At 41.7% G+C, this 20,980-nt stretch overlaps 1 protein-coding gene across 9 annotated transcripts in view; it reads left to right on the top strand.

Moving 5' to 3' along the window:
• The window catches only part of LOC108528098 (supervillin), a 239,188-nt gene that overhangs the window by 188,097 nt on the left and 30,111 nt on the right, over positions 1-20,980 (top strand). For all 9 annotated transcript variants that reach the window (XM_017869775.1, XM_017869790.1, XM_017869782.1 and 6 more), the window contains 3 exons: positions 7,781-7,838; positions 7,955-8,106; positions 11,615-12,281. In XM_017869775.1, coding sequence (XP_017725264.1) covers positions 7,831-7,838; positions 7,955-8,106; positions 11,615-12,281 — 827 coding nt within the window. In that variant the 5' untranslated portion in view covers positions 7,781-7,830. The remainder of the gene's footprint in view (positions 1-7,780; positions 7,839-7,954; positions 8,107-11,614; positions 12,282-20,980) is intronic.

The raw sequence follows: 20,980 nt of genomic DNA on the forward strand, positions 1-20,980 counted from the left end.
TTTTTTTTTTTTTTTTTTTTTGAGACCGAGTCTTGCTCTGTTGCCCAGGCCGGAGTGCAGTAGCACAATCTTGACTCACTGCAAGCTCCGCCTTCCAAGTTCAAGTGATTCTACTCCTTCAGCCTCCCGAGTAACTGGGACTACAGGTGCCCACCACCGCGCCTGGCTAATTTTTTGTATTTTTTTGGGCGGAGGGTGGGACAGAGTTTCACTCTGTCTCCCAGGCTGCAGTGCAGTGGCACGATCTCGGCTCACTGCAAGCTCAGCCTCCCGGGCTCACGCCATTCTCCTGCCTCAGCTTCCCGTGTAGCTGGGACTACAGGCAACCACCACCACGCCCAGCTAATTTTTTGTATTTTTAGTAGAGACGGGGTTTCACCGTGTTAGCCAGGATGGACTCGATCTCCTGACCTCGTGATCCGCCCGCCTCGGTCTCCCAAAGTGCTGGGATTACAGGCATGAGCCACCGCGCCTGGCCAGGGCTTTTGCATTTAACATCTCGTAGCTTCCCTGCTGGGCTGCGAACAGCAGGTTCAGACTATATCATGACCATCTTTCTTCTTCCCCAGGAAGGCACTCACACATGTTTGGTGAATTACTGTTTCCACTGGTCAAGGCGCACATGCAGTAAAATGTCTGCACCACTATAAACCAATTCCCCCTAGTTTTTCCTATGAAATGATGGAAACATCGCCTGGTCTTTGTAACTGTAACACCAGCACAGGGAACGATCATTGGTCCAGGCTCACTTCATCCTGACTGAGCTGTGGAGACCTTCCAGGGGAAGAAACAGATTTGATGGAAGGGCAGATTTTTTTCTACTCTGAAAGAAAAAGCAAAAATCATGCCCCAAAGAAATTAGACCAAACAACGTATTCTTTTAATAGAAAGTAAATCCAGTAAAAAAAGGCCCGCTGCCGAATTGGAATACATCTGAGGAATGGAACGGATGATTGGCCAAGACATAGTCTGATGAGGGTGGATGTCTGAAAGACTCCGGGGATTTGGCCTGGTGAAGAAAACCCAGACAGGGACATGTGGCAATTCTCAAGAACTGACAACACTGTCAGCTGGAATATAGGTTTATTCTATGTTGCTCCAGAGGCCAAAAGTAAGAATAATGTATAGAATTACAAGAAGGCAGATGAAATTTCGTTTCAAAAAGAAAATTAATCGTTCATGCTACCTGGAAATGAGGTGGTCCACACTGTGCTCGCATCAGAGTTTTCAAGGCAAGTCAGTGGCCTCGTGTCCAGGTAGGACGGGTGCAGATAGGGCATAGAACGGCTGTCAAATGGAATGACTCTGCCAGTGTTTAGGACTCTCTGTGAAAGACAAAAAAAACCAGTTTCATCTGAGCCAAACTAAAGTGCTTAAAACCTATGCAGATGATCAAAACAAAGTATAAGAATGAGCAAATCGATATTAGCATTAGCTGAGAAGAGTTGATTAGGCAAAGTTCTACATAGCAGAGGTTGTTCCCACCAGTCAGAAGGGTCCCTCTTTCCCCTTCTCTATCCCAGTTCTTTCATTTGATGCATAATACCACAGACAATATTATGAGCAGAAAAATCAAAAGCAGTATGAAATGTTAGGTTCCTTAAGGTTCAACAAATGGTAACTTCATCTGTAATAAACTTTTAGAACACCTAAGCTTATTAGCCAGTTGTATTAAAAATTTTCTCATAAATGATTATAAAAAATAATGTTTACAAATCAAAGATGATGATTTCATGTATTCACCAGATTGATGTTTCTAAAGTAACATGGTCCCTTAAATCCTTAAAACATGCTTTAAAAGTGCCAGTGCACCCGCCGGGCAAGGCGGCTCACATCTGTAATCCCAGCACTTTGGGAGGCCGAGGCGGGCGGATCATGAGGTCAGGAGATCGAGACCATCCCGGCTAACATGGTGAATCCCCGTCTCTACTAAAAATACAAAAAATTAGCTGGGCAAGAAGTCCCAGCTACTTGGGAGGCTGAGGCAGGAGAATCGCTTGAAACCTGGAGGCGGAGATGGCAGTGAGCCAAGATCACGCTACTGCACTCCAGCCAGGGCAACAGAGCGAGACTGTCTCAAAAAAAAAAAAAGTGCCAGTGCCCCATGTCCCCTGAATTTCACCTAAATTCTCTACAGTCTTATTTCATATATCTTTGCTTTTTATGAGAAAAAATAGGAAGATTTGGAAAGACCAGCAATTTCGTTGTTTCTCTGATTTAACAAATGTATTAATTATTTTATGTGTCAGCTCTTAGCAATATTATGTTAAAAAGGGATTTGGTTATAATTTTATTTGAATGACATCAAGTTTTATGTGTGATAAGTTTATAGAAGTCTCTTTCTGTTCATTTCCTGTGAAACTGGGCATTACAGTGGTTGTTACTTTTTCTCTACAGGTCTTCCTCTAAGTGTGTATCACAAACAAGTCATCAAGGGATTAAAAATCTTTACCTATGTAACTTTTATAATATTAAAAAAAAGATTTTTTGTTTAGGAATTATGAAGTGGACCAAACATATTACTCCACTTTCTTTAGCAGCTTTATTAAGATACAGCACACGTACCATGCAATCCTATCATTTGAAGTATGCCATTCGTTCGGTTTTAGCAATTCACAGAGTTCTGCCTCCATCGGCACAGCGAGTTTTAGAACATTTTCGTGTCTCCGAAAAGAAACGCTACACCCTTTAGCCGTCACCCCTCCCCCTTATTCCTCTAGTTTGTAATTGCTTGGTTTATGAGCTGCTTGTCTTTATATTAGTGGCTGCCATCCAAGAGTAAAAGTTAAAGGGCTTTACTCCTGTGGGAAGTAAGATCAGAATATTCCAGATCTGGCCTGGGCTCTTGGGCTGTCGGGTGAAGGAGGAGAGAAGTGTTCTTGGCAGTACCCCTGCCACTTATATTTCTTTGGAAGGTTCTACTGTGCTCAAGTTTGGAGAACTGAACTCAACAATGTCTTAACCAGAAACCGTCTGTTTCTTAGAGCTAAGGGAATAAACTATGGTTCCCAAGAAAAGCACCCTGCGGACCAAATTGTCCAGAATATTGGTGTTATATAGTCTTATTGCAAAGCATAGTAGGTGGTTGTAAATAACTTTATGAAGTATTATAGCTCTGCTGTCAAATTTCCTTAAATCGCCTTACTTGAAAACTAACCTCCAGATCCCCTCAGAAATAACTAAAGAAATAGACTCATAGAGTCCGTATTGCCACAGTAGCACCACTCCGAATTACTCAAAGAAGAGTAACAGACCAAGAAACAGGTAAAACAAGGGACAGGCGGATATGTTTAGAAGCCCTAATGTATTTGAAAGCAAAGTAGATGTCTTATTATAATGGAAATTAGACCATCGATGCTTATTTATATCTGGATTACATAATAACTACTATTACTAAACATGAACCATATATGAATTATAATTATGACACAGCATATAATCAATTGAATTATAGCTGGTGAACCACTTTAAAGAGCATTCTTATTCTTTTTTGTTAAGAAATGCACACTGAAGAATTTAGAGATAAAGGGGCCTCATGCTGCAATTGACTCAGATGGTTCAGAAAAAATATTATGTATGTATGTACACAGACATATATGCACATATAAATACACTTAAGAGAGAGAAAAAAAGAATAAAAATAATCCCAATGTAGTAAAATGTTAACATATTATGAAGGATATCTCTTATATTTTCTGTACATCTGATATTACAAAAAATTTTTTTGAAGTTTTAAAAGAACAGAAACCTTCAAGATTATCAATCAGAAGGTAACTTTGGTAGAACTGTAGGTAGGCTTTATAAATAAAACAACGGAGTTACAACACAGATTTCCACAGCAATGGTGACTTTCATGCATGATGTTTTTAGTATTGGCTTTATGCTAATAATAGTACAAAAACATGTTTTATATTATTAATAATAATATGAAATAATATAAAATATGGTTTATATAATAATATAACACATATAAACCATATTTTATATATATATATATATTTTTTTTTTCAAGGCAGAATCATGCTCTGTCACTCAGGCTGGAGTGCAGTGGCATAATCTTGACTCACTGCAACCTCCGTCTCCCAGGTTCAAGCAATTCTCCTGCCTCAGCCTCCCGAGTAGCATTACAGACACATGCTACCAGGCCTAGCTAATTTTTGTAAATTTAGTAGAGACAGGGTTTCATCATGTTAGCCAGGCTAGTCTCAAACACCTGACCTCAAGTGATCCACCCATCTCAGCTTCCTAAAGTGCTGGGATTACAGGCACGATCCACCATGCCTGGCTATTATTATTAATAATAATATAAACCAGATATGTAATATAATACACATTAATTACACACTAATTATATTACATGTTAGTATAGATTTGGGGAAAGGAGGCAAAACTCAAAATGTCTCTCTGTTGCTTCTTTTTGTCTTGTACCTCATTTCTTATAATCCCGTTTCTGTAGGAATGAGGCGTATCTTGGTAATTAAAAATACATTTGCTAGAAAGAATAGACTAAGAGGTCATCATTTGTTTGCTGGAGAGACTTTTTTATTTTCCTTTAAAAATTCACTATAGATTTCCACTAAGAATTAATAAGCTCACCAATACATTTAAAGGACAATTTAATTTATGAGCTCATTTAATTCCTCAGTGAATGATCAGAGAGGACCCTAAGGTGTCCCTTCAAGTACCCACTATGTTGATGGATTCTGGCTTCCAGGAGCAATAGGCTTGGCATAGCTTTGCGTTGAATCTGGGCTTGACTGAAAAGAGTTCAGTGCTGGGCTAGTGGCGTCTGTGCTGTATAACCTAGGGCCTGGGTGTCTAAGGCACAGGCTGTGTATTTGAAATTCTAATACCGGGGATCAGTGATTCTCAATGGTTCTCAATCTAGGGCAGTCCCTAAGGGGCTTTAGAAATATATGAGGATATTTTTGTGTTGCAGCAACTGGGGGTGATTTAGCATCACTAGGAGAACCTGAGACATTCAACATCCTGTGGTACAGCGCTCACAGCAAGGCCACTTCCCACTCAGAAGCTGTTAGTGCTCCCATAGTGATCTGGGAGCTCTCCAGAGCCAGCCTCCTGAGCCCATGACCCTGATGAGGTCCATCTGTGTGTCTGCTAGATCCTGTCCTGAGAATGTCTTGTCTTATGCCCAGAAGTGGATGGCTATCATAGGGCAGTGTTCACTGGAAGGGCAGTGGGAAAGTCTACCTTTCCTGTGGACGGGAGGCTTGCACAGTCTCCCAACTAGATCTTTCCTTCTGGAATACGGGAAGTCGAGAATTGCAGGAAGCAACATGTTGCTTTGCTTTTCCATGTACTGTTGTAATCTTTTTTTAAAGTGCCTTTAGTTGCATTTCTATAGAAAAATTGTTAAATTAATTAAAATTTGGATGAAATGAAAGTGATTTTCAACAGTCTCTAATTAGAACCAAGAAAAGTCTATCTTAACTTTTTCCAGTGGAAGTTACATGATACTCTGTATATTAATGGTTTTGATGACTTACCCAGTTGAAATAATGTGGGGTGAGAAAAGGGACATTTTAGGCCAGGTGCGGTGGCTCACGCCTGCAATCCCAGCACTTTGGGAGGCTGAGGCGGGCAGATCCCTTGAGCCTAGGAGTTCAAGACCATCCTGGATGACATAGTGAAACTCCATCTCCACAAAAAGCAACCAAAAGCTAGCCAGGTGTGGTGGCACGTGCCTGTAATCTCACCTACTCGTGAGGCTGAGTTGGGAGGATCACTTGAGTCTGGGAAGTTGAGGCTACAGTGAGTTGAGATCGTGCCTCTATACTCCAGCCTGGGTGACAGAATGAGACCCTGTCTCAAAAAGAAAGGGACGGGGGAGAAAAGAAAAGAAAGGGAAGGAGAAGGGAGGGGAGGGGAGGGGATGTGATTATGCTACTCAGGACCCTAATAATATTTTCTGTTTCTCAGTTGGGGTTTGAGGCATGGGTTCAAGTCATACCTTTTAGGCGCCCTTGGAATTTGGTTTCATTAGCTCCTTGAGTGGTCTTTTGAAAAACAGGGCTCCACTCTCTTTGGGGTTTAAATAATTAAATAAAACCCTTTGGTTTTTGTCATCCTTGAAAATACTTTGAAAATATGTCCTATCAGCCATTAAAGTTTTATCACCATAATCTCACTAGGGCTAATTTGTTGACGGGGAAGCTGTTATTATTGACCAAGCCTCCTCTCCCAAGGCCGCATGGCAGGGTGCCCCATTCTCATTATACCCCTGTCTTCTAAAGAGGAACATAATTAGAACGAGGACTTCTCTGCCTCCAGCTATGCTGATTCCTGGGGAGGCCAACTGGGAGACCTTTTGAAGTCAGAGGGAGAGAGGTTTTGTTTCTACGAAGCCAACTACCCTAACAAAAGCCAATTCAACTGAAGTTTTGAGGTGGCTATCACTTAAAATAAATGAAGAAAACAAGGCTTCTATCCCTGAACCCAAAGGGCAATATAAAACTTTGTGTGTGTATGCATGCATGTGTGTGTGTAGTTTTGAATCATTACTAAAATTACCACTTAGAGAAAAGAAAAGGAAATTGAAGCAGTCGAAAACCAAATTCCTTTGAGTTTCTCCTGTGACTCAGCCTTTCAAAACTTCTCATTGGCCCTGGCCCCGGGCTGTCCAGCCACCCCTCTCTCTTTCTCCCACCCCATTCTGAGTCCTTCATAGGAGTTACTCAGATGTGCCCTTATTAATTTAAGCTATTGAGGAGGAGGCAAAAAGAGAGACCTTTATTCTCCATGAACTTTGGCCATTTCTCCAAAGAAACAGTTGTCTATCATCTCAGTAATATGCTGGTAGTCAGTGTCATGTGAGAACCTCCCAACCTCAGCACAGCGTTTGTTCTGTTTCTCCAATGCTGCCAGAAACATTGGGGTCATTACCTTGCCCATGATCCACCTAAATTATAGCAAGGAAACCACTGTTAACATTTCCTTCCAGCAAAAGCCTGTGCAGGGAGGCGGAGGACCTGTGTTCATCTAAACTGTAGCTAATTGAAGCGGCCACCTGAGGCACTGTGGGAAACAATCAGATAGTTACAGCCACTGACAGATTCCATGAGAGGGAGGAGGAGGAGCGGCTCTGAGTTCATGCTTGTAGCTTGCCGATGGCCCTGTGGGTTCACACTCCTAGTCTACACTTCTGTAAATGATTTCCATAATAGAAGCTTAGAATACTTTGTTAAATCAAACAAAAGTTAGAAACAGTTATTGAGATTTCTGCCTAAAATACCTTCCTAGAGAGACCTTGCTCGTCAGGTCTCCCTGGATTCCCCTAGATGAAATATAACCTTCTCCTTTACCCTGTATTTTACTTCTTAGCCAATCTATATATGTGACATTTACATGAGTCACATAGCTAGGTGTTGCAATGTATATACAACAAAGCATTCTATTTAAATTATTTTAATGTATGTAATTTTAAATATATTATGTATTTATTTTATATTAAACAGTATGTTCAGTGAGCATGACTTCACTTTGCCTTGATAACTCAGTCATTTTTATGAGCATCAAATATTCAACTTGACCTTAGAAGAGAATGATGCATCCTAGTGTGTGTGTGTGTGTTCATTTGGCATCTGCCTCCCCTACTAGGAAACAGTCTCCAAGAAAGCAGGAACTTGGTCAGTTTTGCATATCACTGTTACATAGGAACCAAGAACTGAAATTTGCAGTTCAATAAAGATGTTGCATGAGTGAGTAAACTGAGCGCATGGCTACTAATACTGTATTTTGTTCTTTTTTGGTTTTCTTCTAGTTGCAGAATTAAGACAAATCTTTGAACCAAAGAAAAAGGAATTCTTAGAAATGAAAAGGTAAGATCTTTATAGTGGGAATTAGGAAATAGAAGAGAGCTTGGCAAAGCAGTGTTCTGCTTTCCTTTAGACTCGATCGCTGTTGCTCACTCTGCCTCTTGTGGTGTATCTCACAGAAAAGAAAGAATTGCCAGGCGCCTGGAAGGGATTGAAAATGACACCCAGCCCATCCTCTTGCAGAGCTGCACAGGGTTGGTGACTCACCGCCTGCTGGAGGAAGACACCCCTCGATACATGCGAGCCAGCGACCCTGCCAGCCCCCACATCGGTGAGCGTGGAGCTGGGTGGCCCATTTTCCAGCAGGCTGCCTGGCTGGTTATACGTCGCCTTTTCTACCCAGTGGTATCAGAACATGAGATATTCCACAGAAGTGAATTGTGTGGATATAACTTTTTTAACACAAGATTTCACTCTGTCACACAGGCTGGAATGTAGGAGTATGATCATAGCTCGCTGCAGCCTTGACTCCTGGGCTCAAGCTCAAGAGTTCTCCCGCCTCAGCCTCCTGAGTTGCTGGGACTACAGGCTTGCACCACCACACCTGGCTAATTTTTTTAAAAAACATTTTTGTAGAGATAGAGTCTCACTATGTTGCCCAGGCTGGTCTCTAACTTCTGGCTTTCAGTGATCCTCCCACCTTGGCCTTCCAAAGTGCTGAAAATACAAGCATGAGCCAGTAGACTTGGCCTACTTTTTTGTTAAGTGTATTTGTTTTTTGTTTATTTTTAGTTTCAGTTTTTTTAGAGACAGAATGCAATGACCTGATGAAAGCTCACTGAAGCGTCAACCTCCCAGTCTCAAGTGATCCTCCCGCCTCAGCCTCCTGAGTAGCTAGGACTACCAGCATGTGCCACTATGCCTGGCTATTAAGTATATTTGCTAAAAACAGTGACAGTAAAAACAGCATGTAATCTCTGCCCCGCCTCACGGATATGGCCTTCTAGTGTCACAGCAGTGTGAAATGATTCCTCTCGGCACATTATTGGGTCACTGAGGGCCAGTCATTCCTCCTCTCTAGACTGGGGCCCTCAACCCTCAAAGGCAGTAACTGTGTCTTTCTGCACCCTCAGGGCCCAGCATAGGATCCGTGCTCTGAGACAGGGGCCTCTCAAGGTTCCGACCCAGCACAGGGAGCAGCTGCTCTCAGCAGGGAGCATTAGAGGCAAAGCTGCACCTTGAATGAGTATGGTTCTTACTCTGAAGATACAAGAAAACTTTCTATTTAAGTTATTTTAATGTAGGTAATTTTAACTACGTTGTATATTTATTTCATATTAAACAGTATGTTGAGGGCGCATGATTCCCTAATCACTCAGTCATTGTTGTCATCAAATATTCAACTTGACCTTAGGAGAGGAGGATATACACAGGGCTGTTCTTCCCACCACAGTCCCTGGCTCTGAGGCGCTGTGCTGCTGTTTTTTATTTTTTTATTTTATTGTATTTTATTTTTGGAGATGGAGTCTCGCTCTTGTCGCCCAAGCTGGAGTGCAATGGTGCGATCTTGGCTCACTGCAGCCTCCACCTGCCAGGTTTAAGCGATTCTCTTGCCTCAGCCTCCGGAGTAGCTAGGATTACAGGTGCCTGCCACCTTACTGGGCTAATTTTTTTGTATTTTTAGTAGAGATGAGGTTTCACCATCTTGGTGAGGCTGGTCTCGAACTCCTGACCTCAGGTGATCCCCCTGCCTCAGCCACCCAAAGTGTTGTGATTACAGGCGTGAGCCACCAAGCCCGGCCATGCTGCTGCTTTTTATAGCCGGTGTTTTCTAGTTTCTTGCTCAGAGAGAGCTGTTGATCTCATTTTATGATGTTATCAGTTTGCTTGTCTCTACAGTTTCCAATTACCTGTGGCCAGAAAGCTAGAAAACTAAGATATTTTAAAATCACGTGCAATTATTAAAAAAAAAAAAAAAGGCTGGGCCTGGTGGCTCACACCAGTAATTCCAGCACTTTGGGAGGCTGAGGCAGGAGAATAGCTTGAGCTCAGGAGTGCAAGATTAGCCTGGACAACACTGTCAGACTCCACCTCTTAAAAAGTAATTACACGCATGAAATGTCAATACACGGATCAGAGTCTCAAAATTTATAGCCAGAAATAAACCTCAGTGTATATGAAATGGTAATCTGTGTAGTATATGATAGTTTAAGCTTCACATAGTAGTGAGAAAAGGAAGAATTAATAAAATCATAATAAAAAAATGGGTTCGCCAGAGGGTGGGAAGAGGAATATCCCTCTTCTCACTTCATACCAAACTCTGAAATTAGTTCCAGTTACTCGCCTGTTTAATTTAAAGAAAATAATGGAAAAGATACATGTATATTTAATTTAGGTGGAATGAAAAAGACCATATGGGAAGGGTTAAGGTAATAATGGGATGCCTGTTAGATAGACTGTTAGGACCCTTAAATGATGTCTTCAAAATAGATTTCCAAATATGGGAAATTTTTGTTTGTCTGTTTGTGACAGAGTCTCACTTTTTTGCCCAGGCTGGAGGGCAGTGGCGTGATCTCGGCACACTGCAACAACCTCCGCCTCCTTGGTTCAAGCGATTCTCCTGCCTCAGCCTCCTGAGTAGCTGGGATTACAAGCCCACACAACCGCGCCTGGCTAATTTTTACATTTTTAGAAGAGACAGGGTTCCACCATGTTGATCAGGCTGGTCTTGAACTCCTGACCTCGTGATCTGCCTGCTTCATGATCCGCCTGCCTCAGCCTCCCAAAGTGCTAGGATTACAGGTGTGAGCCAGCTGGGAAAACATTTTATAGAATGTGCCAAGCCAGGAAATTATTTTATAGAACATTAATAACACTAAATATTTTATAAAGAAAAAATTCTATGAAAAACTAGAAGGAACATATAAAAATGTTATTAGTTTGTAGGGTGATGACTGGTAGGTTTTTTGTGTTTTTTTTTGAGACAAGGTCTTGCTCTCTTGCTCAGGTTAGAGTTCAGTGGCACGATTGATCGTAGCTTACTGCAGCCTTAAACTCCTGGGCTCAAGCTATCTGCCCACCTCAGCCTCCTGAGTAGCTGGCACCATGGACATGTGCCATCATGCCCAGCTAATTTTTAAAATAATTTTTGTAGAGGCAGGGTCTCACTATGTTACCCAGGCTGGTCTTGAACTCCTGGCCTCCAGCCACCCTCCCATCTCAGTTTCCCAAAGCGCTGGGATTACAGGTGTGAGCCACTATGCCAGGCCCATATTAGATATTTCCTACATCAGGCATGTGTGTTATAATTGGGAAAAAAACACTTATGTAAAAAAGAAAAGCCTGGTGAATAATGATATGGGCCATATAGTTATGATTACTCTCAGATCCCGGGAAACCAGCATCCATCACTTGTCTAATGGCAGCAGCTCAGTTGTCTGGTGTCTTTCCCAGAGGACCTGAACTCATCCTATGGCCTCCCACGTGAAATACTAAACTCCACCAAAAAGGGTAAATCAGTAAGGGGAAATAAGCACTGAACAAGCACTGAACTGAGGCGCTCTCGGGAGTGAAGGGGCTGAGCTTAAGTTAAAGCCACACGTTACGGGGCTTGCAGAACATGCACATTCACAGCCTTTGTAGATTTCACTGCAGATCTCAGACTTCTTCAGCAGTCCAGGTAAATAATCACTTCAGGCAAACACACCTCAGTGAGAAACTGGTCCTTCACAGCATGGGCACCCCGGTGTGTGCTGTGTGCAGTAGAGAGTGTCACTCTATGTGTAAATACGTGTCTTTGCTTGAAATCTGCACCTCTCATCCATGTGACCTTCTTGTAGGCCGATCAAATGAAGAGGAGGAAACTTCTGATTCTCCTCTAGAAAAGCAAACTCGATCCAAATACTGCACAGAAACCTCTGGCGTCCACGGTGACTCACCCTATGGTTCGGGTACCATGGACACCCACAGTCTGGAGTCCAAAGCCGAAAGAATTGCAAGGTACAAAGCAGAAAGAAGGCGACAGCTGGCAGAGAAATACGGGCTGACCCTGGATCCCGAGGCAGACTCTGAGTATTTATCCCGCTATACCAAGTCCAGGAAGGAGCCTGATGCTGTCGAAAAACGAGGAGGAAAAAGTGACAAACAGGAAGAGTCAAGCAGAGATGCGAGTTCTCCGTACCCCAGGACCGAGACGATGGGGCTCAGGACCTGTGCAGGTGAATCCAAGGACTATGCTCTCCATGAGGGTGATGGTGCTTCCGACCCGGAGGTGCTGCTGAACGTAGAAAACCAAAGACGAGGTCAAGAGCTGAGTGCCACCCGGCAGGCCCATGACCTGTCCCCAGCAGCAGAGACTTCCTCAACCTTCTCTTTGTCTGGGCGAGACTCCTCCTTCACTGAAGTGTCACAGTCCCCAAAGCACGTGCACAGCTCCTCCCTGCAGCAGGCGGCCTCCCGGAGCCCCTCCTTCGGTGACCCACAGCTATCCCCTGAGGCCCGACCCAGGTAAGCATCCAACCCACGCTAACCACCCTGAAGGCAGGAGAATACCTTCTTTTTGCCTCTCTGTGTGATAGGGTTTGGGTATTCTTAGCATCTTGTGGAGGTCGAGGCTCATTGGAGAAATATCATGGTATATGATTTTTTTTTTTTCTGAAGACAGGGTCCCACTCTGTTGCCCAGGCTAGAGGGCAGTAACACGATCACAGCTTGCGTAGCCTTGAACTCCTGGGCTCAAACAATCCTCCTGCCTCAGCCTCACAAGTAGCTGGAATCACAGGCACATGCCCCCATGCCCGGCTAATTTTTACATTTTTTTTTTTTTTTTTTTTTTTTTGGAGACAGGGTCTCGCTGTGTTGCCCAGGCTGACCACAAGAGATTCTCCTGTTCGACCTCCCAATGTGCTGGGATTACCGGCATTGGGAGGTCAAACAGGAGAGTCTCTTGTTTCACTAAAATGGACACGACACCGTACCCGCCCTAAGATTCTTACATTTTGGCCATGTCAAAACAAGTTCTACCAAAGCTGGAAGCCTCGTGTTCTTTCTGTTTGTGTGTTTCTTATGTTCTTTTTTTAAAAAAAAAAAAACTGAACAGGTATCATGGGGACACTTTCATGGACTCCTTACTTCAGGACCCTCTTGCTGGATGTCTCACCTCCCTTTCATAGTTTGTCTTTTCGTGGCTTTTCTGTAATCATATCAGAGACTGATGATTGTTGGTGATTGCTTCTGTTGCTGTGGTTAGAATCACAGAGCAGAAGAAGCACCACTAACCAGTGGAAGCATCTCAGCGCAGGGCACAGAAGGATCACTGCAATATACACGGAACAGAACTAGACTGCCTAGTTCTGTAAGTATATCACATACTAGGACACAGGTATGTGTGAGAACCGTGCATTATAAAGATCAACCATTAGAAAAACCACTGTGTAAAAGGATCCACTCAAGATAAGAGCAGCTCCCATTTGGAGAAATTGAAAAAGATATGAAATCAGAAAGTCAAATGACAGAAGAGAATATACGTTTACTTCCAAATTTAAATTTTAAAACTGTGATGACCATATTAAAAATGCAATTTACTTAACTGTCCTGCTTAAAGGTTTGGGATAATTGTCTAGGTGGATCTTAACTGTATTTTTCAGTTCAAACAAGCAATAACTTCCCAGGCGAATTGAGAAGGGATGAGAACCTAAGGTCAGGGAGATTCACTCTGAAAGAAAAAGACTCATATGTGAGAAACACCCTTATTTGTTTCCCACTGGGACAGAGGGGTGCACACCTGGTCATCTCTAAGTGGCAGGAACAAATGTGAAGCAGACCCTTGTAGTACTGAAATGTATTAACCCAAAGACCTGTCATTGCATAATGAAGCATCCAGACTGAAATATTTAGAGAGATCAGCTTCCAACAGAATTAAATACTATAGATCCCAAGGATCCATTCTGAACACGCTTGTTCAGCCTTTCGCTTTAACTACTGGAAATGTAGGGACTATGAGTTACTGTCTCATATTTTGAAAAGAAGGATTTTGTTTGAGAATTTGCATTTCATCATAGAAACCATGTTCTTGGTTTAGTTGCTCTCTACCAAAGGAAGTTCTTCCTGTGTTTTGCAAGTAGGACAAAGAACCTAACAGACTCCAATTTTAAAAGAATATTAGAGATATATCATTACACTGGTTTAAAAGAAATGAGGAATCTAATTTCAGATTGCCACATGATGACAGCTGTTGAAGTCGTTATCACGGTATGTGAGTTAGTCACCTAGATCAGGTATGACAGATTCTCAGTAAGATTTTAAATCAGTTGTAATAGTAATTAAGACTTTGTTGAGCATCCCAGGTAAAAGGACAGGATACTTCATATTTCGTATGAGTTAAAATCTTAATATTAAAAAATGTGTATAACTTGTCTTAAAACCTAGAAAAAAGCATTGTCGACGTATTTAGGCCTGTAACAAAATAAAGCGACTTCTTTATAGGTTATTTTGAAGATGCATATTACCTAGAAGTTTTCATAAGCCAAGCCTTAGCTTCACAGCACTTTACTTTCATGAAAAAAACTTAAAAGAATTAAGAAATTGTAAGGACTTCTAGAAGAGGCGCATACCTTCTTTTCTAAGCCATTTAAGGTATACGATTCTATGATTCATAGGCAAAGAAACCCAAATTAGTTTATGTATTTATTAGGAAAATACCTGGGACGTCTTTACATAAAGAGGGATGGAAAATGTGTGACAAATCTGACATTTAAAACAATTAAGATTTACATTGTAATGACAGCAGTGATTCAGCTTGTAAAAATGAATTTACAAAGGATTAAAATTCTGCTTAGATAGTCTTTATCTAGAACGAGGAAATTCAAGTTTCACAAAGTCATTTTCTGATTCCTGTTTAGGGGGAAGTAAGGTGAACCAAAAAGAAAAAAAAAAATACATTGTAACCCAAAACAGTAACAAAAGAAACCTCCTTGGTGACCTAAATAACTGTGTGTGAAAATAATAATGTCATCTGATATGGAAACATGTAACTGAAAACTTTAAAATTAACAAGTGAAGAGAAAAAGTATCCATAAATAATGTTTAATGCTGTGGGGTTTTGTGGATTTTTTCTGTCACTAAAATGTAGTATTTTTCTCACTGCTACACTCTGCCATCATCTAGCGCTGCCAAACTTTTTGGCTGTTAAATCTCTGAATCAACTCCTTCCCATTTAATCATTTTGTTCTGTGCTTGCTAGCAACAGGCTGTCTTATTTAAATATGAAAACAATGACACTCTTGAATATACCATCAAAAGACCACCTATAGTGTCCTAAACATTCAGATGTGAGTCCCATCTCCAATGCTGTTTTCGAATGTGCTCATGTACACTAACACCTGTACACACCTGTGCATATATACAGAATAATCATTAATTCTCATACTTCACTATACTATACTCATTAAGCATTATAGGCAAAATAACAGTATTTAGGACAATATTTGCCTGAGTAATACATTTATTTTATAATTCTTTAGTATTCAGTTTATATGATAAAGAAGATTTTTTAAAAATTAGTTAATTGATTAGTTGATATTACAGGATCTTTAACTCAGAAATTCTGTTAGATGCCCGGGAATTCAGATGGACACATTGCTCTAAAGAAAACTAAGAATACACATAGCAATGAAATAAGTGAACTAGAAAATAGTAAGAGACTTCCAGCCCCGCTCTCCAACTGTTAACAAACCTGTAAACTTGGAATTTCAGAAATGGTACTATTTGCTGGAGAGATAGTGTTACTGATTATGAACCATTCTTTGTTAATTCCACCACTGTGAATTTTAGAATACAATTAAAAGGAATTTAGGTCCTATGGATTATTCAGATTTTTAAACATCTGAGCTTGAGCTTCTGCTACTACTAGGAATTCCGAATCCAAAGCTCTTGTTGAATTTGTTACTTTATGCATCTCATGTATCTATGTAAAGGAAATGTGCTGTGTTTGTTACTTTTATGAGTGGAGAAACTCACTGTCTTCAGTCCTGCTGCTGCCTTTGCTAAGCATCCAGCTGTCAGTCTCTGTTCTCAGGGAACTATGTGACTGGCAAAGAGAGTGAAATGGAAGGTAGACCTCATTTATTTTCTTTCTTTCTTTTCTCTTTCTTTCTTTCTTTCTTTCTTTCTTTCTTTCTTTCTTTCTTTCTTTCTTTCTTTCTTTCTTTCTTTCTTTCTTTCTTTCCTCTCTCTCTCCTCTCTCTCTCTTCTCTCTCTCTTTTCTCTCTCTCTCTCTTTTCTCTCTCTCTCTCTCTTTTCTCTCTCTCTCTCTTTCTTTTTTTGATGGAGTCTCACTCTGACACCAGGCTGGAGTGCAGTGGTGTAATCTTGGCTCTCTGCAACCTCCACCTTCCGGGTTCAAGCAATTCTCCTGCCTCAGCCTCCCAAGTAGCTGGGACTACAGGCATGCGCCACCACACCCAGCTAATTTTTGCATTTTTAATAGAGATGAGGTTTCACCGTGTTGGCCAGGATGGTCTCCATCCCTTGACCTCAAGTGATCCACCTGCCTTGGCCTCCCAAAATGCTGGGATTACAGGCGTGAGCCACAGTGCCCTGCCGGTAGACCTCATTTTCTAGTGGTGATCCACTCTAGAAAACCCTCGTTTGTTAGTTTTGTTTGTCATTACTGTATTGCAGCCCCTCACCACTCCTTTCTCCTTAGCTAATTGTGTCCTTAGTAGTCAGAACACGATATGGAGGTTTCACACAGAGCTGAAGCTGACACTGGACCCCTGGGAGAGTTGCCATTGGTGGATGATGGTCTGGGCAGGGCTGCCATGGATGCCAGAGAGCTGTGGATCAGCTCAGGAAATAGATCAGGGCACCTTCTGGAATGCAGCTTCTGCAACACCTTGACACGGTGCAGACTGAGCCACTAAGAAAGGAAGGGGCTTGTGCTAGGCACTTGGAGTTTATTTCTGGTTGCATTTGCTCATCTCCCGATAAGAGGTTTTAGTCTAAAAACTGACTCCAGAGCCTCAAGCTCTCTTGGCTCAGTGTTCTGTTTCCATGCACTGAGAGAGGTGTCTGCAGGAGAGCATCGTGCTTGACATTCCACGCTCCCGTGTCCACTAGCAGGCAGGTTTTCTGACACGGGCTGTGGGATTCAGGACAGCGCATCATGGAGAAACATATATCTTATGTACTTGGGGGCCCCTCTGTAAAGAACAGACTCTACGCGTCCTACCTAACAGCTTGCTTCTATTACTGAATGGAATTGGCTTCACGCTTTCCAGTCCCTAGTACCCCCAAAACACCTCGCCTGCTCCCTGCCGATACTCTAGAATCCAGCTGTTAGAATAGATGGGTAAGTCATTCCCTTTCATTTTTTTCATTTCATTCTTATTGGCAAGCGACAATTCTTATTCTTTTTTTTTTTTTTTTTTTTTTGAGAAAAGGTCTTGCTCTGTTGCCCAGGTTGGAGGGCAGTGACACAATCTCACTGCAGCCTTGACTTCCTGGGCTCAAGTGTTCCTCCTGCCTCAGCCTCCGGAGTAGTTGGGACTTAACAGGTGCACGCCACTATGCCCGGCTAATTTTTGTATTTTTTGGTAGAGACGGGGTTCCACAATGTTGCTCAGGCTAGTCTGGAACTCCTGGCATTAAGCGATCCACCTGCCCTTGGCCTCCCAAAGTGCTGGGACTGCACACATGAGCCACGGGGCCTGGCAGACAATTCCTATTCATTGGACTAAATATAAATATATCTCCCCAAACCCTAGCTACTATGTACACTAGCTAAAAACTCAAAGGAGTGTGAGATTTTAAATGCAAAATTTTGTCCTTGAGCCTGTGTCCTTGCAGATTTTGTACCTGTGCGTATCTGCAGAACAGTCATTAGCAGTTTTTCCAAACAAGCGACTTTTAGCAAATTAACTGTTAATTTTAATGAGACTCAGAAGTTAATAGCCATTCTTAACGTTTTATAATTAGAAGCTGGTATATAATTAGAGCTGGACACCCACATGGTGAAACTAATTTGACTGTGCTGGATTTGACTTCACTTTGGTAACAGGAAGCACTTTTTAGTCTGTAGACCCTTGGAAGTTGTAGGGAGTTAAAGCTGATCATTATATACTATTATATACTTGGGGATACAACGCAAGGGCAACCCCTGGCCTTTATGAAAACTTGGAGTGAGTTATTATTTCCTGGTAATGTAATTCCCTGCCCGCCAATTGCTGCATCAAAACAGTTCTGATACACCTGAAGTCACCACTTCCTTGTTCTGGTCCCCCGTAACCCTATAAGCCTCTCCCCTTGTAGGTGACCTCTGCCCTGTGAAGGGTTGGCTCACCCCAAGATTCCACAAAATAAATTATCTGTTTGTTTATGAGAACAAGGCTTTTTAAGCACCATATGTAATACATGCATATAAATGCATGTATTTAGATCAGATTTCTGGAGGAGGGATTGTAAATAAGTTTGATGACTAAAAGAGAGGGATGAGGACAGAGTTGGAGGGGGAAGAGGGGGAAGAGAAGTAAGAAGGAGGGGGAGAGAGAGAGATTGAGAACAGGATCATGTAGGCAAGAGAGCACATGTACCTGGAACAATGGTTAGAAACTAACAAGGTGAAATTTAATAAAGTCCTGTATTTAGATGGAAAAAAAATCAGTGCACAAGTTCAAGATTGTGGAAACCTGATTTAACAGCAGTTCATGGGAAACAGACCTAGGGATTTTAGTTGACAGCAAGTTCTTTATGTGACTGCCGAAGTGATTAGTCCAATCTTGGGGGACATTAATGAAAGTGAGTTGCCAATAACACAGGTAGGCAATGGTCTCCCTGCGTCCTGCAGTGGTCAGATTACATCTGGGTATCTCTTTCTAATAGGGCCACTGAAAAATGTGTCCAGAAAAGAGTCCACCTTCCCATCTGCCCTGCTTTCCTGACCTTTCCACGTTGTTTTTTGTTTTTTAGTAACTTCTCTCTCCTTAACCCATGTATGCCTGAGGTTGCAATTTTTTGAATTTTTGCAATCAGACCTTGGTGATGTCCTTGAGCAGTAGAATATAAATAACTCCCAAATGCTTACCGTTCCAGTAAAGGAACACTAGGCATAAATGGGCTAGTATAAACTGGGACCATTTTTGGAGTCACTTCCACTTTCTTTGGTGTTTAGACTCTCACACCAGTCTGCTTTCATTATCTTATTGTGAGTTTCCCAGAGACAGAGCTGGAGCTTGACTCAGGTTGGCGAAGGGAGCCCCGATGTTATCAGTTTGGCTTCTGGGTTGCTGATGATTGTGCTAGAAGGGAAAAGAGGAGAAAGAGGTCATGAGCCAAATGAGGAGTCCCACAGATGCCACTTCACACCCACCCTATATCATAGGAAGGATAGTCAAATGTCCAGCACCTAACGGGTACAAAAAATAGTTAGAAAGAACGAATAAGACCTGCTTTGTGATAGCACAACAGGGAGACTATAGTCTAATAACTGTGCATTTTAAAATAACTAAAAGTATAATTCAATTGTTTGTGACACAAAGAATAAATACTTGAGGGGATGGATACCCCATTTTCCGTGATGTGATTATTATACATTGCATGCATCAAAACATCTCAGGTACCCCATAAATACATACACTTACTAGGTACCCACAGAAATTAAAAATTAAAAAAAAAGACACCAAATGCTAAGCACCCTAGATCGTGGCTGTCATATCCAGAAGAGGACTTTAGCAATTTCGTAAGGGTTTCTCCAGACACGACACTGTGAATTTGGTATTAAGCTCTTCTGTAAGTCTGGTAAGGATAATTGCAGTGATAGCATTACTTTAGTAGAAGTTTTAAGAGATGGGCAGATACCTTGCCCTAGTTATTTTCATATCTCCTTCACTGCAACTGGGATATCCAACAATTTCAAGTGACCTAGAAAATCATTTTTGAATGAATGTTCTGCTGTTTTCTGTTTGCTTAAAGTGTCATCAAACTATAGCAATGCTGTTCGACATAGCCAATCTGCAAACTGTTTATCAGCACACAACCTATGAGACACTTGTGCCTGAATGTAAGTTATGTGTGGTTTCCTTCATTGAGAAAATCATGCTGTGAAGAAAATGTCAGCTGAGCTACACAACAGGCTTAGTGATGTTGTTAATTTCCCTTCTGGTGCGAGCCTTTTATCTAATCATGGAGCAGGGACACCGATCGGCGGAACACACTGTGAGCAGCACTTGTTTATATGACAAGGCTCTTTCTACTTTGTCTGGGATTGGGATTCTTGTATGTGGTCTGAGTCAGGCTGCTCATAAATATTATTAAACAGTAAATGCGAATCGTGATAAGTGAGCAGAAAATCATCGGCCACTTGTGGAGCTTTGTGAACTGAGTCCACAGCCCTGAAAGGCTGATTCTAGTCTAGTCTCATGATGAAAGCTGTCAAGTCCCTGATTACCTTGTTCTAGGAGTGGTGGCTCAAATCAGGAGATGAGGGGATGCCAGTCCAGCCTTGCACCTTCCTCAGATTCCAGCATTTTCTGACAATTGTGCATCTGCACATACCTCCTCCCTCCCTCCTTTCTGGGCTGTGGTTATAGCATTCGGGCCTTCACTGACATGAGCTCAAAGGGAGACTGGAAGAAATTGGTTATCTCACATATTTATCCTGTTTCTGCCCCCGGAAAATGCTACATTTTCAGTACTAAAGAGGTCCTTACTCTGTAACCCAATGATGACATATTTTTTAAATGAGGTATAATTTACATCAGATACACAGATTTTAAGGATGCAGGTTGGTGAGTTTGGTAAATGTATAACCATTATCCCAGTCAGGATAGGAAACATTTCCATCATCCTTTGTGCCTCTGTCTACCAGAATTGAATCTTGACTCCATGTGCAAAGACTGGTATAGCCTCATAGTATCCTGTGTTCAGCTCATTAGATTGTATAAAGCAAATCTCCCACTGTTAATTTCTTAACCAAACTTAATTTATCAAAATAATTAAGCAAGACTTCATGAAATAACGTCACACAAGATTAAAAGAAATGAAGAGAAAATAAAAGAGAAAAATAACCACCATAATTCAGATGTGATCTCTCTTTTCGTTCATGTTTTTTTAAAAAACTCACCTGCTGTTTTACTATCCTCCAAAACAATGCCCTCTGGACCCCTGAAGTAAGTTTTGTACTTTGATGGATGATATATATATGTATATAT

Source organism: Rhinopithecus bieti, unplaced genomic scaffold, assembly GCF_001698545.2.
Source record: "Rhinopithecus bieti isolate Rb0 unplaced genomic scaffold, ASM169854v2 scaffold_758, whole genome shotgun sequence".
NCBI classification, from domain to species: Eukaryota; Metazoa; Chordata; class Mammalia; order Primates; family Cercopithecidae; genus Rhinopithecus; species Rhinopithecus bieti.